General features: G+C 36.1%; 2 protein-coding genes across 6 annotated transcripts; both read right to left on the bottom strand.

Moving 5' to 3' along the window:
* Nucleotides 1-557: 557 nt before the first annotated feature.
* On the bottom strand, nucleotides 558-12,091 carry LOC133309794 (protein PSK SIMULATOR 1). 4 transcript variants are annotated; one of them, XM_061510620.1, is made up of 14 exons: nucleotides 11,889-12,091; nucleotides 10,332-11,645; nucleotides 9,609-10,209; nucleotides 9,362-9,527; nucleotides 9,144-9,236; nucleotides 8,949-9,039; nucleotides 7,827-7,920; nucleotides 6,861-6,958; nucleotides 6,458-6,527; nucleotides 5,820-5,923; nucleotides 2,680-2,796; nucleotides 1,835-1,911; nucleotides 1,492-1,536; nucleotides 558-1,413 (listed from the first exon to the last, which is right to left on the bottom strand). In XM_061510620.1, the coding sequence occupies exons 3-14, from the start codon at nucleotides 9,760-9,762 to the stop codon at nucleotides 897-899; spliced, it is 1,626 nt and encodes a 541-aa protein (XP_061366604.1). In that variant the 5' UTR covers nucleotides 9,763-10,209; nucleotides 10,332-11,645; nucleotides 11,889-12,091; the 3' UTR covers nucleotides 558-896. The 4 variants fall into 4 exon arrangements, with proteins under 4 accessions (XP_061366604.1, XP_061366603.1, XP_061366602.1 ...); XM_061510619.1 differs by having other exon boundaries at nucleotides 9,362-10,209; nucleotides 10,332-10,390; nucleotides 11,609-11,645; XM_061510618.1 differs by having other exon boundaries at nucleotides 9,362-10,209.
* Nucleotides 12,092-14,557: 2,466 nt separating this feature from the next.
* LOC133309792 (protein-tyrosine-phosphatase PTP1) lies at nucleotides 14,558-21,419 on the bottom strand. 2 transcript variants are annotated; one of them, XM_061510615.1, is made up of 9 exons: nucleotides 20,973-21,412; nucleotides 20,806-20,902; nucleotides 20,640-20,722; nucleotides 20,379-20,519; nucleotides 20,144-20,278; nucleotides 18,773-18,921; nucleotides 18,543-18,684; nucleotides 15,206-15,279; nucleotides 14,558-15,018 (listed from the first exon to the last, which is right to left on the bottom strand). In XM_061510615.1, exons 1-8 carry the CDS (start codon nucleotides 21,156-21,158, stop codon nucleotides 15,214-15,216), a joined length of 999 nt encoding a protein of 332 aa, XP_061366599.1. In that variant the 5' UTR covers nucleotides 21,159-21,412; the 3' UTR covers nucleotides 14,558-15,018; nucleotides 15,206-15,213. The 2 variants fall into 2 exon arrangements, 1 of the variants encoding a protein (XP_061366599.1); XR_009751370.1 differs by lacking the exon at nucleotides 14,558-15,018 and having other exon boundaries at nucleotides 15,268-15,279; nucleotides 18,543-18,679; nucleotides 20,973-21,419.
* Between the last annotated feature and the right edge of the window lie 1,613 nt (nucleotides 21,420-23,032).

Genomic DNA, 23,032 nt, shown 5'->3' with positions numbered 1-23,032 from the left:
ATTTATTCCACCCATTTCTTTATTATTAAAATATTCACGTTCATTTGTTAATTTTGGTAAGAAAGGATTTATTAAAAAATTATTAAAAATTTACTCCATTTTAAGAAGGCAAGTTCATTATTTTGTGAATGTAAATCTGGCCCATAAAATCCTCATTTATGCTAAAATTCTTTAAGTAGGAACAATGCTTGTTATGCCCATGCATTCTTTCAAATTATGAAACAAGGATTAGTGTTCCCCATTACGCACTTGTAAATTGCAATAGCATAAAATTTACGACTTTATGCATCAGGTAATAATTTTCCCATTTATTTTTAGAAACATAATTTTCATCTTTCACACACAAAAAGAAAAAAAATTCTTATGTAAACTTTGTAAGCTCCTGTTACAAAAGTAATTAAAAAAAAAAACTTTATAAAAAGGTTCAACAAATAAGAAACAGGTAATGTCTTTCGTAAAATGTATCTCAATACTCATTAATGTTGGGTTGGTGTCAGAAAAATCTATCACGCAACATATAAATAATTTTTTTAGTACATTATTCACATATAAAGTCCACTTTTCTTCATCTGCTTTACACAATGTAACCTCTGTACTCTTAACAAGATTAAGAGGATAGAAAACATATGGATGAACAATTATTATATGATCTTGTAATCTGTACATATACATCTAATGAAAACAGTGGTCCCCTTTGTCCCCATCCCATATTCATCTACAACAATCTCAAAAAGACTATGGCTTGACATCACCCTTGCCTAGGAAAAACAAACAAACAAACATTTCTCACAGCTCACAAGAAACAAAGGAGGAGCACCCAACTTGAAGAAGCCGGTAGATTAATTTGATTCTAGCATATCCCCTTGACTTCAATATGTAGATATGCCACCACACATCTATGAACTTCCAATGGTATCCACCCTATCAATGACATCCAAGGCCTTCATTCGGTCAATATCAAAGTCAATGAAAGGAATAGTAGGTAGCCTCCTTGTAGAGAATATATCGTTTTTACTTTCATTGATTGGGGAATGACTACTACTCTTGCTTAGCCTATGATGTTTACTCAACCTAGTCTTGGCAGTGTCAAATTCCTGGCTCTTACTAATGCCTGGTGTTAGTTTCCTCTTGCCAACATCTCGAAGCATTTGTTGATCTTCAACTGTTAACATGGGAGAAGTAGAGCAAGCTTTCTGTGTAAATGACTGACCTGTCTTCTGGGTAGGAGAACGAATAGGGGATTTGACTGGAGACCTTATTCCTCCATTACCAACTCTTACTTGGCTCACCAGATGATGAAGCCAGACAACCAGTTCAAGTATATAAGCTTCTGTTTTGTCTTTATCAGCATGGTGTAGTGTTTCAATTCTCAGCAAATCAGTCTGGCCCGCGGGTTTACGGTTGACGTCAGACCTGTACAAACTTGATTAGGAAAAATTAAGTAGAACATTAACATAATAGAGGGAATAAATCTTAAAATTCTGTCCTCACCCTGTATTTGCCCATTCTCCAACCCATCCAAAGCCATGATGAGCTCTGAATTAATCCAATTGAAAAAGAGATAATTAAACAAAAGAACAGAAAATATAGAGGCTAATGATAATTAAATAATAGAAGAGAACAGATAAAAGGTAATGGTAATTAGTAATAAGGCTAAAGCAACTCTTCATGTCAAATGGTCAATAATGAATGCAACCTGAATTGCTCTTTATGAATGGAATGATGCGCATTGCTGTTTAATGGCCATAATGAAAAGCAAATTTAAACAAATGTATTTTACCAAATGCAATACTAGGATTTTTAGGAATTGCTGAGTAAAGGCTAGCAAATATACTTTGTTGTGTTGGTGGCAATAGGAACAAGCCACTGCAAAGTTTTCTCCATTTCAGCTTTGATTTGTGGGACAGTAAGCTGCAAGAACGTTTCCTTCAATTCAGATTTGGATTTACAAATTTGGTTGGTCACAATCAATATAGGCAACGTAGCACAAGCTCAATATAACTTCTTTGGAAGAAAGGAAGTTCAATAAAATCATTAAATGAAGGAATTGGGCAAGTCATTGACAAGCATTTCATGAAATTAAAATAAAAACTTTGTTGTTATAAATTGGTTCTAAGCAATATGTACAAAAAAGAGCATTTTTTTGAAGTACTCATAACATGAAAATTATGAGGTAAACATTAGATTTAAAAAAAGAAAAACTAAGTGTATAATCAAAATTCTTCTAAGAAGATTATTATGTGGAAGATATTAAGAGAATATCATAAAGAGAACCATATATTTGTCTAATAATTCCTTATAGTTTCAAAGCTTGACTCCACAATATGTACAGACGGGCACGTAAATTTGCAGTACTTACAACACTAAAATATTACGTGACATATAATAACAATCTGTGTTTAGTTTTTCCACATGCTTAAATCAATTAAAATTCTTTTGAGCATCTGACTTTCATATAAGCGAAAAATACATACATAAGTAAATGGTGTATTTTATAATCCTAATACTATTTATAATCTTACTTGGAAGAAAGTGCAACCTTTAAAAGATAAAAGTTCCAATTAGATTTAATCTTTCAAAATAAAAAATACGAGGGACACTCGTTAGTTAATAACAACTCATGAATTTATAGCATGCATACTGAGCTAATAAAATGTAGGATGGAAATGGGATATGCACCTCTTCTTTAACCTGAAATGACTGCAACCTTAAGCGCAATGCTGATTTTACATTAGGCGGCAAGCCTTGATATAAGGCATCCCTTGTATTAGGTGGCACAGAACTTGAGCGAGATACCTGATTAAATTAAAATGACAACTCAGGGTTACCTTCACAAACGATTTGCTATCATTTTCTCAGATGCAGTAACACTGCAGTTGTGGCTCTAACAATTGTGAGTAGCATTATTCTTTGAAAAAATAAATTAAATTAATGTAAGGATTTTTCTTCTTCTTTTACAACTGTGACCATTATTCTGAAGTGAAAAATAATATAGCTATCCAATAAAATAGATGCAAAATTTATCAAGAGTCAGAATGACAATAAAATTCTTATAGCTATAATTGCTCCATATTGTGCGTTCTATCATCTTGATCAGAGCATATAGTTTGCCCAAGATTAAGGCAACCAAAAAATGAAGATACAATAGTATTACAAGGTAACTGCAAAACATGTAACATGTTTTCAGAAAGGACCCGGGCCTAAAAAATACAAAACCAGTGTAATTAAATTCGGAGTGGTCACTGGTCACTAGGTCAATGGTTCATTTGAACCAGATATACATAGAAGCATGTAATAAATATAATAACAGAAGCATTATAATAAGCATATAGCTGTTGTATAGTGGTTAGTGTTGCATGTATTAAGACACAGATTCAAACATCAAGTATGGAATTCTCTTCACACAATATTCCAAGAACCGGTTCAATCCAAAAAACCAGTGCTGGTTTAGTACCGATTTAACCCAGTTTAGAGTTGGTTCACCGGTTTGCAGACCGGTTTGCTGCATAATGGGTAAATTGACAAGACGGACTGATTGGTGGTCCGGTTCTCAGTTGAACTAGTCTGACCGGCCGATCTGGCCTGGTTTTAATAACAGTGTACAAAACTCCATCAGAAAGAAGGAAGAGGTGAAAATGAAGACAGCGACTAAATGGATTCTACGACATCAAGGATTTCGCCATAAGACTTCAAGAGGTACAAAACTCCATCAGAAAGAAGGAAGAGGTGAAAATGAAGACAGCGACTAAATGGATTCTACGACATCAAGGATTTCGCCATAAGACTTCAAGAGTATTCTATTTTTCTCTTTTTAATTTTTTCCTTTCATGTGAGGTCAATACGTAAATTACGATCTTATTCATGCAATGTAATTAAGAAGGGCCGGCTTGGCTCAGCGGTAAGCTTGCTTGCCGTGGTGTGTCAGGTCGCGGGTTCGAATCAGCCTCTCTGCAAAAAGCAGGGGAAAGACTGCCTAGAGTATTCCCTTCCCCAGACACTCACGAAGTGGGTATTTGAACTGGGTCGGCCCTTTATTCATGCAATGTAATTAAGAAGCCAAACAAAGTAGGAAGGACCCCAAACAAAAAAAAAAAAAAAAAAAAAAATTGCCTCTCCTTACGGACAGGACTTGCTTTATAGTTTATAGTGTGTCTAACAAACAAACATGAAAAAGAAACAACTAACCAATCATATTCCATTAACATATTTAAAATTGCGTCTCCTAATGGACAAGCTTACCTTTGTAGTATTCAAAATAAATAAATAAATAAAACAAAAAGAATAAAATAAAGATAAACCATATTCTATAAACTGTTTTAGTAATAATTTCACTTGGATAGACAAATGACCAGAACCTGGATAGATATAGAATCAAATTGATTTTAAAAATGAGGTAGGAAACTGCAAGATGTGGACAAAGTACTCAAATGATCAGCTCATCTTGCAGGATGCTTCATTTGCATTTAGAGGGGTAATGTTCTTCCCTCTGGTAACAACTTTTTATCTAGGACTAGATGATCATGACAAGGGAATGTAGAAAAGGAAGAGAAAAGCAAGAAAGAGAGAGAAGAGAAACATACAGCATGTTCAATCATCAGTGGAAATTTTGGATTCAATTATTAAAATAACAATTAATGCAGTTTATATAAGCAATCCTATTTGTCAACATATTAGGTTAAGCAACCTCTGAAAAATAGAATAGCTAATAAATAGTGACCCAAAGAGCTAGAATACAAAATTCTCAATATTTTACCTTAATATTGCTCAAAAAAGTTGTGAACAGAATTTCATAAAGAGGCAAGGGTGTTGGGGAAGACAGAGGCAGGGTTAGATAGAAGTGGAATTGGAACTATCCAATATTTTGGTGAATCGTTTCATTTCTATATCATTGTGATACGAACCCAACTAGACAGGTATATAGAAGGGATCAGCACAGAAAGGTTTGGGCTCAAAATACTGATGTGGACTCAAACATAAGGGGTGAAGATATTGAATATGGAGGCCCAAGTGGGGTGGTTGCTGGCCCAGGTGGGTTTGATGACCAACATGCCCTCCAACAGAATGCTAGTGGGGGAGAGCAAGGTGAGGGGGCAAGTTAGTTATGCGGAAGTGGTTATGAGGAGCTGGGAGCAATTGAGGGAAGCACATTTGGAGAATATTGTGGTTTGGAACTGTTGAGATATATAGTCCCACATTCATTCGATGGGCAACTAATATGACCTTTATAAGGCCTTGAGCACCCCCACCCCTTGGAGCTAGCTTTTAGGGTGGTGTATTCCAAGGTTCTTTACAGGAACCTTGGGAGAGAGTGAGGCCTCTCCAACTGCCTCACAACTATCCTTTACATTTTCTGCTTGGTCATTTTCGTTTCGTAATCCAGTGAGCTGGGTTTTCTTTGTTGCAAATTGTCTCTAGACTGTAATCGTTTCATTAAGAATATATGAAGAAAATATTGTTCAGACCTTGATTCTCTGTTTTTTGTGATCTTATTCTCATTTACCTTGTTAACTGCGCAAAAAACAAGTAGAACCAAAACCACCATACCCCTGACATTGCCATAATTAGGAAAGCTGGGTTTAAGGTGAAAAAGGTTTTATAACACCACACTATTAAGCTTGTTTTTGTAAATGCTTCTGCTTCCCTGCTTTTCTTTTCCCTTCTCAAATTTTTGTTATTAACAACTAGACATAGTTAGAAGTCGAACAAAGAAGAAATAAGAAACAATATTGTAAGACCATGTTTTTTAACGGGGAGTATGAAAGATAATTTGAACGATAATTATTATAGATTATGTAATTTAAGGAAAATCTTTAACTCACAAGAGTATCAATTTGAGTGATAATGTTTGCATAATGCAAAGCAAGACCAGCAGAGCCCAACTTCTTATGGTTGCCTTGAGAATCTTCTACTAGCTTTTCAGTATCTGCAAGGTTGAAAAGGAAAACAAGTATAAAAGACACGTTCTATTTGATCTGGCATTTTGACAACAACAAAGGCTGGTCTACATCTTGTCAGGAAAAAGAAACAAACGACTATTAAATTGATTTGGACTAAACTAAAGTACCAAAAAGGTCAGGGCAGGGTTAGCAGATCAGAAAATTCATTTGCAAACAACGAGCAGAGGATAATTTCAAAAACTTATGAGATGCAATTCTAATTGAGACAAATTTATGCCCACAACTTCACATCAAAGAATTGAAAGTACACGAAATTTTGCATTTATAACTATTTCAATGAATGGGCCATGTTGTCCTTTGCTGAATTTTATGTCATGACAGCGAATAGTATACTTTTCCTATTAGCAGACTCCAGCATGTTTGACATATACAAGCCTGGGAGATAACTTGATACCTCCTCCCTACCTCATTATCCATATTCAGGTTCAGGGAACAAAAATAAAGCATATACAGACACAGCTAATCATAATCAGTAATCTTTGCAATTCTTGAAAGCCTACCAGCACTACCAAATGCTTCGTGTATCTCCATGTGTAGAAAATGGACGATGTCTACAAGCTTTTCCATCACCTGCAGATACAACAATCAAATTATATATTTGTATGATAAGAAAACTGCTTAAGGAAAAAGGCTAAAAATAATTGAGTTTTCTTTATAGAAAAATAAATTTTACAAGAGGAAGAAGAGGGAAAGTATAACTAGGGGAAAAGAATATAAGTAAACTGAAACAACAAAAAGAAAGTAAACATAATTAAAAGAATTCAGGAAAAACACTTTTCACATGCCAAATCACCAACAGTACAAGACCAAAAACTAATCATAAATTCCTATATTAAAGTTCGAACTTCTATTATAATAAACACTCGCTATAAAAATCTATAAGAAATAATACTGTCTTCTTACCTCTTCCAAAATCTTGGACCACAGCGATTTTTTCTTCAAATTTCTTACATGCTTCTTTTGACTCTTCAGTTCCACTCTTAGAATTGCAAGGCTGTCTCCTACACATTATATAAACATTGATCGCCTAAAAATAAGAATGCTAATAGTGGTAACAAAGACTAACATAGATTTAACATTCTTTTCCTAAATTGTAAATATGTGGTCTAATTTTTGGACATCCGGACAAAGATTTAAGTTTCAGAGATAGCTTACAACATACTGACTGAACTTGTAAAGATAAATAGCAAACTGATCAATGTTATAAAAGTCCAATTCCGCCATGCATTCCAAATTGTTGTCCACTTTGAAAAGTAATATATTACACAAAACAGGAGGAAACAACTTCCTGCTAATTCTTCAACAAGTGCTTCATCTTCTGTCCCTCTGCTTCAAAGAAAGGGCCTGTTCCAGTTCTTAATGATGAACTCTGGTGTTTAGACGGTTTGGAGGGAGAAAGGAATGCAAAACTTAGAGGTGGTGTGCAGTTTTGACAGTTCTCTGGTGTATTTAGTTGGAGGGGAATGCTCATGTTTTCCAGATTTCTTTGTCCATCACCAGTTACTACCATTATGGAAAAACTGATTTTTGTGATTTCTCTTTGGTGATGTGCCCATTACTTCTTTAAGAGAATCTAACTCTCAGATAGGAAGAGGGCTTCAAGAGGTTTATTGCACTAATGAGATTATCTGCTGTTGTTGTTTTCTTTTTATTGTCGCTTTAAAGGAGGAACTTGTTGCTTGTACCCGGTCTTTCCTCTCTAATATAGAATTAACAACAACTGCAAACTCGATGGATCAACTCATATTTTTGGCGCACACTTACATAAATAACATATCGATTCTAAACAGAATAATTATTTTCAAATACATAATACAAGAACACAGGATTTAAAGACATTTGTACAAGTAAACACAGGCCAACATTTACCTCTTTGTGTGACAATTGTATTGTCCTCTTCTTGAAGCTTGCGCCGATAATCTTGATCAAATCTGTCTAGGGCATGCAATTCATGATATAATTCCTGCCCTCCAAGAAAATGTGAAACTAACTTAGGTTAAGTCTAAAAAAAAACCAGTCGTGCAGCTTAAAGAAATAAAAACCCACTTACCATCAGGATGTCTATTTTTGCTCTTATTTTGCAGAAAAGGGAAGGGATATGATTAAAATCAGATCATGCCTCATTTTTTAATTTATATGAATTCAAACTTTGACAACATCTGTGCACTCCAAGTTATAGTCATTCTCTTGTTTTCTTTGTTCTTTTATTAAGGAAGATTCCTTATCATCCTTTGTCATTCTAATTTTTTTCTCTTGTGAAATTATTCTTTTATCAGAAGTATAAAATAAAATAAAATCATCTTCCATAAGCTTGCTTGCTGTTGTTATAGACCATCTAATGCTTTACATTTTGTTACTCAAAAATAGAATTGAAAAAGCATGTAATTAACTCAAACAAATGAGCAACTGATATCCAATGAATAGCACAGATGTTGTTTTCGGTTTTCACCCACACAACATGCTCATTTTTGTTGAGTTCCAAGTGGAAAAGTAAAATAAAAAGCAGATAAGTTCAACATCTGTGTAGCTTGATTATACGGTTGGATAAAATTGCTAAAAGCTTAGATTTCTAAAGGATAATTTCTTGTCCCACAAAAGAGTGATTAAAAAAGCTTATTCCAAATCCCAAAACCAAGCACCTATAAGACAATAAAGACACATTTTACTGATACAAAACATATTATTTTACCTCAAACTACTTGACCACAACATATCTCAATTTTCCATATCTGATTCATGATTTACTTTTTATAATATATGATACACCATAAGCTTAGACATCCAACAAAGGGAATAAGTGGGATCCAAGAATTTTAAATTAAAAATAGAACACAATTTTCCCTTTTGCAGACTGTAAGTTAACTACATTCCTTAATATTATATGATACTCAAATATACACTTCAATGAAGATACATAGACTTATGAGTTTACACACAAATCCAAGGAAGAAGAGAAGTATAGGCACTGTTCCTTATAACAGGTGTACTCACAGCTGTATATTGAACAAAGGACATAAGTTGTTGCATCACAACCTCTGCCTCCTCTTTCAATTGCTTTTGTGGTGTAAGCTCTGAACCAAACCTAAATATCAACAAGGACAAAGCAAATCATAACTAACAAAATGATAGATGTAATTACAAGTAAAAATACGAGGTTTATGATTAAATCAATTCAACTACACTTACTTATCAAAATAACGATCCAGGTTGTGCCACTGAGGATCTTTACAACGATTTCCAAAACGCACAACTTCACCAGAAAATATTTTCAACTCTTCTCTGTCAAAACAGTATAATATAGTGATAACTTTAAGTGCAGATAGTAGCTGAAGAAAATAAGCTCCAAATCAAAGATAGAAAGATGCTGTGCTAAGTTGGTCATGAAAATATTTACAATAATCTACCTCTTATCTGCTGCAGCAATTCTTAGGAGTTCATCCATATCTCTCGATATCAAATTTTGCACTCCTTCAGATGGTAGAACCACCTCTTTTAAATGTCTAATGTTCTCTTTTGAAAGAGATTGCATCAAATTGGCACCCTTAACAATTGTGTTTGCAACTTCGAAGGCTAAAATTGAAATTTTATTTCCTTTTGTTGTTATGCCCGATGTAAAACCACTACTAAGATTCAAACTTGTCATACTACTACCTAGTGTGTCCAAAACTTCTACTGCCTTGCCAAGCCCGGCCGTACCAGCTCTGCCCAAAAGTGAACTCACTTCTGAAACCTGTAATACACCAAAAGATAAGACAAAAAGGCAATCTAATCTCTTTTTTTTGGGGTGGGTGGGGAAGAGGTACATAGGAGGCCTTATAGAACAGAAAGGGGGAAGGTAAAGGGATGTATAGAGATCTAAACCATGACAACAAGTACGTTTTGATCTCTAAGACCAATGTTCAGTACCATGTGAGATATTAGGCTATTTGCTCATGATCAAAAGGGAATTTAATGTAATTAAAAACATAACACATGTAAACACTTTTCTATAAGATCATATTATTATTTTTTGCTAAACTCTACCCTCTTTTATGAACTGTTCTTTCTATATCATAGGCATAGAGACCACCAAAATATCTAGAGTACTAGCCACAAAATATAGATTTGCGGGGGAAAAATAAGACGGGAAAGAAAGAAACTAATCGGATAACAAAAAAAGATTTTATTAGAAGAGATAGTACAAAGTGGGGCATAAGGTATCACTTCCCAGTATAAGCCATTAGATTTCATCCAGAAGAAGGCTGAAAATTATCTGTACCAAACAAATTGCAATGGTTGAGATTTCTGTCTAGAAACTCTAGCACTATAGTCTAACCATAAACAGCAACTGCCAGCAAAAAAATGCACTTATTGCTCCCAAGAAAGGAAAACAACCTATTGCAAAGTCTCCAAGGATGTCTGAGTATAAAATCAGATGACTGCAACCTCCACATCTGAAGCAAATCATTTACGTTATTTCCATCAAGTATCATAGTTCAAACAGATACCACTACCTTAGAAGCTCTTCCATAAACAATTATTAAAAATCAGGTTCTAATTGACTGCAGTTCTCTAGTGTATTTTGTTGGAGTGTTAGTCCTTGACATGGTACGAGAGTCTCTATAACCCAAGTGGTCAGGAGTTTGATTCTTGATGTATCCATTCTTCTAAATAAAGTTTAATTGGTTGGTGTTAGAGATATAAAAACAATTCATATGCTTCCATCTAATAGCTTAAGCTTTTGGGAGACTTGATCTTTGACAAAGTGGAGTGCATACATTTTACGGGTGTTTCTTTGCAACTGAATTTGCTTTGAGATTTATTTCGTGGCTTCACTCAGATGCTCTGCTCATGCCTTTTTCAAGAGAGTTTCCATTTCTGATATGCAGAAAGTTTAGTTGCAATCTAGATTTAATCCTTTTATATGTTCCTTTTCTGAATGATATCTTATCCTCCCCCTATTTTCTCTCAAATAAAACTAACTTTGTTTTACACAAAAACAGCTTTTCAGCCAAAAGCCTCATCACGGCATTTTGATTACAAGCTTTTCCAGATGCCAAGTAAGTAAATCCAAACACGCAAGATATAGAAAGATCAAACAAGAGAATGGCAACTTAACTTAACAGCAGCTTGCTTGGATTTAGCTAATCTAGATTTATGTGACAAAGCCCTGGACAGGCTAGGAATCCCATCATTGATATCATCAGCACTAGGATCATATGAAACTTTTTCCAATCCGGTAAACGAAAATGATTCTCGTTTATGCTTATCCAACTCATCATCAAGAGGATGCATAGTTGAATTGCTATTTATATTTCCAGGATGTCCAAAAGACTGATAAGTCATTTCAGGCTCATTATTAGCATGGCCATTTGCATGTCTCGAGCTTTCACTAAGAGCATTATCTGCAACTACACCATCTACGGTGGCTTTCCACGACCTTGAGCAAATACCACCCATACTATGTTCAATTGCTTGTGACTATAGTTTTACTCTCTCTCTTTGTCTGTATACAATGTCCATACAAAACCCCCTATAGCTTCATTTTGCTAAGGTGTTCAAATGACAAAACTGAACTGAACTGAACTGAACTAAGAAGCAGCAATCTCAAAACACAACACGGTCTTCAATTCACAGGAATGTTATAGTCAAGGCACAAATTTTGATTATACCAATTCTGATCACCTTTACAGCTCCAGTCCATCAACTCTGTTCAGGTCAAGAAATCTGAATTAAAAATCCACAAATTCTAGATAAAAAAAAAAAAAAAATCCACACACGAGAAAAATGAAGAAACAACAACAGCAACATCCAGTAGAAAATTAGAGATGTCCAATAACTAATTTGATTAAATTATTTTTTATAAAAGAAAAACCCCATGAACCAAAGTTAGTCTACACAACCGATAGAGTTATGGATCCAACATAGATAGTTGATGGGGTAGAGAGGTACCAGCAACAGAGATCTGTGAGAAGTTGCATGTGCGCCATTATGAGGTGCAAGAGAGACTAACGGCTATGGAGGGTCAAAGGGATCGGAGAGGGATAGCTCTCTCTCTCTCTCTCTCTAACACCGCAGAGGTGGAACAGGAAATGCTGCCACACGCAACACAAAAGCTCAGAAGCAGAATCTTTTTCTTCTCTTTTCTCTCTCTATTTTCGGCGATGGTCAAAACACAGACACAGAGCACACAACCCCACTACTCCCACTCCAATTAACGTTGTTTTGACCGTAGTGAAAATGTTTTTCCACTTGGCCAAAAACTAATCATATGATGGCGCTGGTTCGTCTTTTTTTTTTTTTTACCACTTGCTCTCCAAATGACAAGTATCACCTTTGTTATGAAAATTGAAAATTATTTATAGTACGATAGATACATGTTTTGTTTTTTTGTACTTAAAAGTTTGTTAACAGACAAACATTGTCCAATTACAAAGTTAAATTATGCTACTTGTTTTCGGAATTCAACTTAGAAGGTCAAACTTTTCAGTAACGTGTTAATCTTATTAGTTGGTCGTTTAATTCAGGGTTTAACTTTTCTTATGGTGTAGGATTGTAGGAGAGAAAAAAAGTAGGGAGAAGTTAAATGTGGGTCTCATATTTTATATTAAAAAAGAAAAGAAAAATTAATTGGCACGGAAAACGAATTTGTGTAGGAAAATGGGAGTATCTCATGTGGCATGAGAGTATTATTTCCCTTTAATTCATTGTTAACAGTTACTTTTTGAAGCATTTGTTTCCTTTAAATAGTACAAAATGTTTTAAGAGATTACTTTATCTCAAGCTTTACTTATATTTTGATTTCATTTTCTTTCCTGCAATTTATCATGTACTCGATTTTTTTCATTATTTTTTTTCCTTTTTTTTTTTTTTTGAAAATATTCCAATCAGTTCATTGCTTCGTAACTAATCCGATTCGGGACGGGTCCAGAATTAAACCTTTAAACCCTTCCCAAAGATGGTACTGGGAAGATTCAAACACATGCTCTCACCCCTACCTGTTTAGCTCCCGTGTGCCAAATGAACTACCACCGTTTGGTTTTTTTTTTTTTTCATTTTTTCCCCCTCTTGTTAAAGTGTTTTTTTGAAATAGTTTATTTTGCTTTTAATGCAGCATCATTCTTCAAAAGTTATTTTTTTGTCCATCGTCACCATATCTGCATTAATCCATCTCTCTTAAACACATATAAATCACACATCAAAATATAAAAATCAATGTGAAAGAAACATAATTTATTTTATTTCGGCATTTTGTTCAAATAGTGTTCAGCATTTCTGTTTGACAATTATTTTAAGGACAAAATATTTGTCATTTTAAATGCTAGAAAAAAAAGCTAAGCTTTTATGGTACACTTTTTTAAAAATTGATTATAAGTGAATTTTACGTTTTTGGTATTTTTCTGTAAGGTCATCTATGTCATAATAACCCAACATTTACCCTTTTTAAAACTACGTCCAATGACAGCAGCAGCACCATTTTTGTTTTTGTCAGAACGGAATTTACAGTTAGTAGAAAACAACACAATTCTTTGTTTTCTTTCTTTTTCTCCAACAATGCAAATTCAAATTGAATCAGGTCGCACTTCTCGGCGGAAGTGATTTTGGGAGGCGAAAACAAGATTTTCTCCACTCCATAACTCGCAAACTTGAATATATCGACGACAGGACGAGGCACAATGCAACTCCGATTCCGCACAATCTTGAATTAAGCTTTCAATTGTCTAAAGCAGATTACGTTTCCTCTTAGACAGAGCACTTTAACAAGTATTCCAACGAACTGAAAAACTTGATCAGATACGTAGTCACAGAAAATTTGATGAAACTTCAAGGAAATTTCTTATGGATTAATGACAAAACAAAAAGAAGAAAAGACGGAGAAAACTATTTCTCAGTTATTTGCCTTGAACATGGAGTGGTATCTCCCTCGTCAGGTTGTTAGTCCCAAAAGGCTTCATATTTTTATTTCTACGCTGAGCTTGCATCTGGCATCTTTAGTTTAGACAGATGAACGTTAATATTTCTTTATCCAACTTTTGTCCATATCTAGCAATGTACAAGCAATAATCAACACTCTTATGGAAATTTCTGAAGTTGGCACATAGTCTGCATGTCAAAGAATGGTTTGGTGGGTTATTTAAGCTGTTACAAAACTACGGGAACCTTGCTGGGAAACCCCATATAAGTCATCACATAGGAGTCTAGGACCAGAATGTCAGGCTATAAAATTGCAGTTTGTCAGCTTGTAGCAAATGCAAACAGGACTGACTACCTTCAATTGTGCCCACGTAATCATCGCCCGTGGAAATCTAGCCAGCTCTCATATATAAACCAGACAAAGCGAGGATCAGATAGCCCTCATCCTCATGCGCTGGCAAACTACACATGTCACTTAGGCACTAGAAGAGAGTCTAAAAAAAATAAAATTTGAACGTAGGAAGTGAGATGACTGTAAATGACCATCTCAAGGCCAACATCACATCACATCACATCTTCAGCATCAATAACTGGGGGGATATACACAACTTCAGTAGGATGTCGTTATTAGCTTTATGCACTAAAGCCAATGGTATTCTCCCGGCAAAAAACGGGGGATGGTAAGAAGCAGGAAAAATAGAAAGGAAGAGAACAATGGAAATTAGATTGTTGTAGTAATTATGCCCTTCTGTTCCCCAACATAATTATAGTAATATAATGAAGGGTCCCTCTTTTTTTTCTCATGTTGTATGAGAATTTTTTCTCTTACTATGAATACAAGATATGATGGGTCCCACCTCGCATTAAAAAACAAAAATAAAAAAAATTGTTGCACACATTTCGATGTATCACTAGTAGGAGAAATAAATCTCCTATAACATGATAATTCTTTTCCCCTATAATGAAAACGACGCTGATATTTGTTACCTATCCCCTGCCTGCAATTACACATGAAAGTTTGAGATAAACATGAGTTCAGTGAAATTCATAAAATCCCCAGAATGCTAACGCTACAAAATCAGCTTCCAGGAGACATAAGCATTGCAGGACCCAAATGGAAAATGAAGGAATTGAAAGTTGCAGCAGCTTAACATCCTTTGGTCCAGCACTGGATTTACATCAGACAAAATACCAATTAATCACACTAGCAAAAGAATAATTTTAACAAGGATATAATAGAATTTATAGGGTAAGAGAACTGACGTATAAATCCTATCCTTTATAAAAGAATTTCATGAGCTGAGCAGTTTATAATATTTGCAAGACTACAAAGAGAACAGAAGTAAAGGACGTACCCTCCTCGTTAATGTTGAGATACAAGGTCTTCCAGTTCATCTATGATAGCTTCATAGCAGAAAATATACTGATCCTGATAGGTTGCAGAAAGAGTCACCAAAAAATTCAAAGAGAATGGATATACAAGGAAAAGGCATGATCACAATGGTAATGTTAGGATATAAAAAATATTTAATAATGTGAAAAATATTTCAACATAGTATCAGAGTAGGACCATCTTCCATGACCTGTCTCGTCACTATTCCCTGCCAAGTTTCCTAAAATCCAGAGTTTCATTTTATCTTCATGACAAATTTCTTCCTTCCAATTAGCCATCTTTAAGTCAGTATCATCTTTTGGGCAACATCCTCTCCACTGTCCCTATTGCCTGCCACCCTCTGATGACATTTTGGCAATCATTCTGACCGGAAACACCACCATTGGCCTTTTCACATCTAAATTGGCCAATCTCCAGTGGTTTCAAGCTTAACCAACCTTATGCTGAAATTTGCTGCTTCTCTGTTGGGCCCTTAAGTCCATTTGACAAGGTATATCACAAGAAGAGGAAAGCCCGATTGATTGGGGAAAATGGTAATATAATAGTAAAGGGCAATGGGGAAGGAAAGTTTGTTATGGGAGAAGCCACGTGGAGTGCTATGAATGGAGAAGAGGAAGTGGGAGAAAATGTGGGGAGGGGATTCCTTGAAAGAGGAGATGTTATAAGGCAGTTATACACGGAGAAGGAGATGCGCAAAAATATTGAGTGAAGGGAGTGGAGCTGCTGAGCGTGGTGCTTAGTTGCTGAGTTCCTGAGGTAGTCTCAAGAGGAAGCAGGTAATTCTCGGGAGAAAGGGGATCATCCGTCAGTTGAGTAGTAGTCATGGAGTCTGTGTGGATCCGTAAGAGTCTAGTAATTCCGTGTTAGTAGTAGATTGTTGTAAATAGTATAGAAGTCCCACATTGTGTATATGTCTTATTTGGTTTAATATATAAATGAAATCTCCTTCGTGTAGTTGACACAAGGATTACAGTCAAATGCCTCTTGTATTTCTGATAGTTAACATGGTATCTAGAGCCTAACAAGAGGAATCCTAATCCGTATCTTTCCGGTGGACCACTGTCTGCCGAGTAAATTTTTTTTTTTCAGGAAACCGTCATATCTATCCGTTTCTGGCTTCCTTCTCTCATCTAAGAACCTATCGGAACTCTCTCGCTGTCAGAAACCATCGTTGACCGCCGTCTCCGACGACTTTTCCGACGAAACCCCCACCGTTCGAATCGTCTTAACCAGGCGGTCCTTTCTGTCCAGGACCCACCGCTGGCAACTCAGCCACGCGCTCTCACGCGCGTGAGAAAGCCGCTGCAGTCCGCTCCGTGCCAGCGGCGCGTGCAGCTCCAACTGGACTTCCAACCACCACGGTTCACCTCGTCTCCTTCTTGCGCCCCTGGATCTGCCCTCGCTTTGTTGTTACGACTTCGTTTCGGCTTCCTACAGTGTCTTTTCCCTTGTTGGTTACTGTTCACGCGTGTTTCTTTGCTTCTCGTTGCTGTTCATTTTTGTTTCAGGTGAACTATGGTTGATTCGTCACCCCACGATGCATCCAAGGGTTCTCAAAAGAATGACACGCCTGTTTTTTCCAATTATGTTAATGTTCCGTTGCACGTCGACAAGTTGGATGGCACCAATTATGATTCTTGGGCTTCTGATCTCCGACTTTGGCTTAATGGACAGGATTATACTGACCATCTCATTACTAAGGCTGAGTCCATCTCGGTACATGTACGCCCTCATTGGAAAAAGGTTGATGTTCAGTTATGTAGCATCATCAAGTCTACCATCCACTCGTCGTTGAAGCAAATTTTCCGTGCTCACGTCACTTGTGAGTCTGTTTGGCGTCAGGCCAAGTCACTTTATACCAATGACACTCAGCAACTCTATGGTGTTTGTCAAAATTTGATCACTACTATTGCTGCTCAACACCTTGATGTCTCTATGTCTGCTTATTTGGGAAAAGTTCAGGGTATCCTTCATGATTTCAATGAACTTTTGCCGCCTGCTGCAGACCCTGCTAAGTAACAAAGAAGAAAATGAAAAAAAAAAATGCAGCAGTTACAGAAGAAGAAATAGACGGAGGTGAAAAAGGAAGAACAGAGGTTGAAAACCAAATCGTAGAAATCGAAGAAGTGAAAGAAAACGAAAATGAAGAAGAAAAAGGAAACCAAGAAGGAGCAGGCAAAAGAAACAATGGTGAAGAAGTAGAGAACAAAAAAAAAGAAGGATCACAGAAAGAAGCAAAAGAAGAAGCAGTTGCAGAAAAGGAAGAAAGAGAAGATGAGGAAGAAAAAAACAGAAAAGAGGCTGAAGAGGAAGAAAGAAACGAAGAGGGAGGAGCTATGCAAAGAGGGTTAGTGGAGAACGACAAAAGCATTGACAGGCATGCGAGGTTCAGACGGTGAACAGAGGCAGAAATGGCGGATCGACGGTGGTGTAACCCATTTGCCAAAATGAAGGAAAACAACGTACAAAAAACCATAGATCGTGGGGCTGCAACCCAGTCTTCACGCGGTGGTGCTGTAAAAGCGATAGACGGCGACAAACGGCAGGGACCAGGGTTCCGGTGACTTGCGTTGGAGGAGAAGGCAGCAAAGCAAAACGAGTGTTTTGGTAGATTGTTGGTGGAGGAGAGTCATCACGCACGTGTGACCAATTTTTACAGCAAGGCCCCAAATAGTTTTAAAATGCAAGCCAATAGATGGGGAATAATTGGGCTGGGCTGGTTAGGAAGTGCTGGGCAATATGGAGTTAACAAAAATGGTCCAAGAAGTATTAATGTGATAGGAGGGCAGAAATGGAATTTCATTGGCAGGTCCAATTTGGGAATCCTGAAATTAGAAATTTGGCATCATTTATTGGCAGTATATGTTGCAAAAGTGCTGAAATTGACCATGGGGTCAAAAAACTTCAAACAATGGGATCCGGGTGGAAGTTTGTTCACATCACCTATTTCCTCTCTTCACCTTGAGGACAAGGTGAATTTTAAAGGGGGAGTATTGATGGGCCATGGGCCTAAAAGTAGGGAATTAGTTAGTTTGTTATGGAAATTATTCTAGAATATTCCTAAAGTATAGGATAAAAGGTAGGTAATATGGTATTGTGGGTAAGCATGTATTCAGAATATTTAGAGTGGAGTTTTGGAAAAGGATCTCTTGGGATCTCTTTGGCCTAGGTATTTTGTCTTGAGAGTAAGTGAGGTCTTTTAGTGTGTAATTTCTGCATTTTATCTTGAATTAGTGTTTGTAATCTCTGGATTTAGTAAATACATTGTTATAATTTTTTGGGTTCCATCAGCCATCTACCTGGGTCTGAACCATTCCAATACGCTGGGACCTAAACACAGCTATTGTATCAGCAATATCTACAGCAGACATATCACCAGCAAGTATTCTCTGAATTGTGTTGTGAATTGCGCAGTATGTTCCAGTTCTACCAATACCTGCACTGAGTGAGAGAGTTTGTCTCAGACAAATATGCATGTGATTTATAGTCATCATAGCCATAAAATGAATAAAGAAGGAATGAGATGAACCTGCAGTGCACCACTATAGGGCCAAGGTTTGGTGGTAATTGGTATAATCTTTTCAAAATTTCACGCACAGCAAATGTATCTTTGGGAACTCCATGGTCAGGCCATTCAGGATATTGAATATGCAAAACAGACAGTGGTGTATCTTCTACCTGCAATAATATCAACCAAATATTTATATGAACCAGAATGCTAGGCATCTTGAAGGTGGAGAGAAACTGAGTGTCTTCCAAAATCAAAACAAAAACTTGTGACAATTTTTTTGTTTTGATGGAAAAAAAATTATTAGGGAGAGAACAGGATATCTTCCAAAAAGCAAAATCCCATCTATATAGCCTGAGATGAGTAATATTTCAGGCTGATATGTATTGATGCAATTGGCCTTGGCAGCACAAACCAAATTAGAATTTGGCAAATTAGTTTTCATTGATTAATATCCAGTAGGCTTTCAATGAAGACTAAATCTATTTATGTTGTCTTTGTGTCTAGCTAGCTCAACACCAAAGTACTATCTTATAGCAATAAAAGAGAAGATAGAAAAATAATGATAAAAGAGCAGACACTGCTCTTCCAACTTGACTTGGTATGCAGCACATTTAGAAAACAGAAAGTGGAAAGGTTGTATTGTTTTTTCTCTAGAAAAAGAATTTTTATTTGAAAGAAATGGGGGAATATACAGCTAAGGGGAGGGGAAAAAATCCTCCAAATCAGAAGAAACTAAAAATTAGAAAGAAACAAGGTTATGTGATTCAAAGGTCATTTACCTATGGAAGACTTATATAAGCGCAAAAACTATGTACACAACCAGCAAACTTTGCAAAGCTATATGTTGTTATTTTATAATTAGAAATAATTACTTTGAAGAGTGTCACTTCTTGTATATTGATAGAACCGATATTTCTTTATCTGAAAATATTATTAACCTCCAAATACAAGAGTAACATCCAACCACTAAACTTTTAATATAATCTAGCTCTAAAACCACCCCTCCCCGGAATAACATGAGCACAACCTATCATTCTATTAAACTTGCACCCTTAAATTTGGAAAGGCCTCTCAGCTTCTGGTGTTACAGCACTACTGTTCAGAGAGATATTATCAAGAAAAGCATTCAGGTTTACTATTACTATAAAAGCTCAAGGTATCTAATACTAAGAAAAGTTCTGATATTCAAGGCCTTAGAGTGGACTCAGAAGTATTACAGCAAAACAATTATGAACAAAGGCCAAGAATTAGATGGAATTATAAAGTTTTCAAGAAAGAGGGGCTTCTACTCAAATCTCCCCTGCCCCTTAAAATAATTATCAGCCATGTCAGTCTGTAAAGAAAGATATATAGCCTGAACAATCATTATAAGTGGAAAAATCATCTCACCTCTCTCTGGTTCACCTCTAAATGGCGCAGCACCAGTGAATTTTCAGTAGTTTTCATCCATTTACTGATAATAGAGATATTACCAAATTCTCTAGGTCCATCCTCAGATTGAAAATAATCTCCACACTTAACCATCTATAAAAAAGAGTTTTGAAAAAAAAAGAAAAAGAAAGAACAGAAAGTATATTAAAATGTATATATATACATTGATTGTAAAGGCTAAGTAAGCAAGCACCTTCTCATTGTCGACCAATCGAGTAAGCATCACAATTGCAGGGCAGTGATACTGCATAATCATTTCCCAGAAATCCTCATAAGTGTGTGGCAGCGGGCCTTGTGTGGCTATAAACTGGGATACAATTCCAGGGGATGAGGTCTACAAACACACATTGAAGAAGAGAGGCACTTGCAATGTTCAGTCAAACTAAGAATATAATCTTCCAATAGCTTTTTGGGACCAAATCATCAAATAAACATAAAATTAATAAATTTCTACCGAGACAAAGCTTGCATTGATATACCCCAGTGCTGCAGGTCTATAATCTGTACTTGATTTAAGAACAACCCTGTTCGTATCAACTGAAACAAGAAATGGTAAATTTCATTTTCCTCAAATACATGCAATTAACTTAACCCTTAAGCATGGTTAGTGGTAAATTTACATGGTAAAACGTCAGTGTATCTGTTTTTGCTCAAATTAACAGCATCAAGAGCTACGGTGCATCTTCTCCTCATCTCGCTTGGTGTTATCCTATTCGCCTGAAATCACAACTTTTAATCTTTTGATATGATGCGATAATCGTAAATTAGGGGGAAACGATTACTGAACCTGCAAGTGCGCAAACTCTTGGGCGATCCTGCGAGGAGTGTGGAGCTTCTCCTTCAACAAGGAGAGCGCTTCGGTGCAGTACTTGACCTGATCCGAAGTGAGGGGGATTCGAGTCGGGTAATCGGAGGAGAAATTCAATTTCTCGCGAGAATCTAAGGAGGAGGTAGTTGCGGGATTGCCGGCCATGGCGGATCTCCGACGAGGACGAGAGCGGGTAGAGAGGAGGTTCCCCAGTTCCACAGGTTGCGTTGCGTGGATTTGTAATTTTAGTATTCTCACTTCACCGAATCACTGTGGTGATGGACTCACGAGTTACGAGTGCCTTTTCAAGTCTTCTGGTCTTCAGCTTTAAATAAAACTATAGCAATTTCGTAAGGGAGAGCCCTTTTCAAGTCTTTTGGTCTTCAGCTTTAAATAAATTTAAATAAAGGGGTTTTGTTTTCTTACGTCACACCAACACTATTCCTCCTTCCTAGATTTTGCACCAGCTTTTTTTTTAATTTTTTTTATTTTAAATGATGCCCCCACTTATTAATGTCTCATTAGGAAAGCATAGTTTCTCCCCTGCAAATGATGAAAAACATTCCCCTTAAATAAAACTATAGCAATTTTGTAGGGACAAGCCTAATCAAATTATTTATCAGACTATCACGTTAACAGTAAAAAATCTTGGAATGTCACGCGGCATAATTTACTACACTATCCTACGAATTATACTTGAAAATAATTCGCTACACAGTATACCGAAATATGTCATGTCAGGCTGCACAGTCAGCAAAAATGACACGTGTCAAGCAGGCAGTAATTTGCTACACTGTGTAGCGAATTATGCTCGGATTACTGCCTGCTTGACACGTGTCATTTTTACTGACTGTGCAGCCTGACATGGCATATTTCACTACACTGTGTAGCGAATTATTTTCAAATATAATTCGTTGCACAGTGTAGCAAATTATGTCGCGTAGCATTCTGAGAATTTTTACTGTTGACGTGGCAGTCTGGTAAATAATTTGACCAGGCATGACAAAATGGTCACTTTTCCGATTATAGTTATTATCTCTTTTTGTTATTATTAAATCATAATTGTTAATTTTTTTCAATCTAATAGTTATAATTTATTGAAAATTAATAAAAAAAAAAATTGATAAATTTGAAAATTAGTAATTAATTAATAAGTATGACCCAATAAATTATAATAATTAAATTGACATAAATCAATGATTACGATTTAGTAATAACAAAAAGAAGCCGTAAGTATAACTAGAGGTGGCAAAGCGGGCTGCCCGCCTCGCCCCGCCCCTGCCCGCCAAAAAGCGGGCTGGCCCGCCCCGCCCCGCCATTGAAGGTGGGCTAGATATCTCTGCGCGCCCCGCCCCGTTTGGGCGGGGCGGGCTGCCCGCCAAGCCCGTCACATTTTACACTAAAAATAAAAAAAATAAAAAAAATCAACCCGGGCGGGCTGGCGAGCTTGGCGGGGCGGGCTTGGCGGGCAGCGGGTTTAGAAAACTCAGCCCGCCCCGCCCCGTTTGGCAGGCCGGCCCGCCCATTTTGCCAGCTCTAAGTATAACCTTCATCATTTTGTAATTACAATAAAACTATTTTATCACTAGCCTAGTCTTTGTGCTTAGTTTTATTTTCTTTTTGTCTTTGTTTTTCTTTTCATTTCGTGTCCAAAAAAAAAAAAAAAAACTGTTTTAAAAATAACACTAGTCAAACTATTTTTTTTTATAAGGAAATCAAATTTACTTGTTAAACTAAAAATAAAATAAGATCATTTTCTTTTATATATATGTGAGGGGTTATATTTATTATCTTTTTTTCTTATTATCTCTTGCTATCAAATCTTAATCGTTGATTTCTCACAATCTAACGGTTATAATTTATTAAAAATTAATAATTAATTAATAAGTATGACTCAATAAATTACAACTATTTGATTGACGAAAATCTACGGATAAAATTTAGTAGTAAGAAAAAGAGATAATAACTATAACCTCCCTATATATATATATGACTTTAATGTTTCTACAGTAAATGTAAATAAGTTATCTACATTCGCT

This window comes from Gastrolobium bilobum, unplaced genomic scaffold (assembly GCF_033153095.1).
Source record: "Gastrolobium bilobum isolate Gb01-03AN ecotype WA unplaced genomic scaffold, APGP_CSIRO_Gbil_v1 utg5492, whole genome shotgun sequence".
NCBI classification, from domain to species: domain Eukaryota; kingdom Viridiplantae; phylum Streptophyta; class Magnoliopsida; order Fabales; family Fabaceae; genus Gastrolobium; species Gastrolobium bilobum.
Note: the sequence above shows the minus strand (reverse complement) of the source record. Positions and strands in the feature narration are given on the sequence as shown.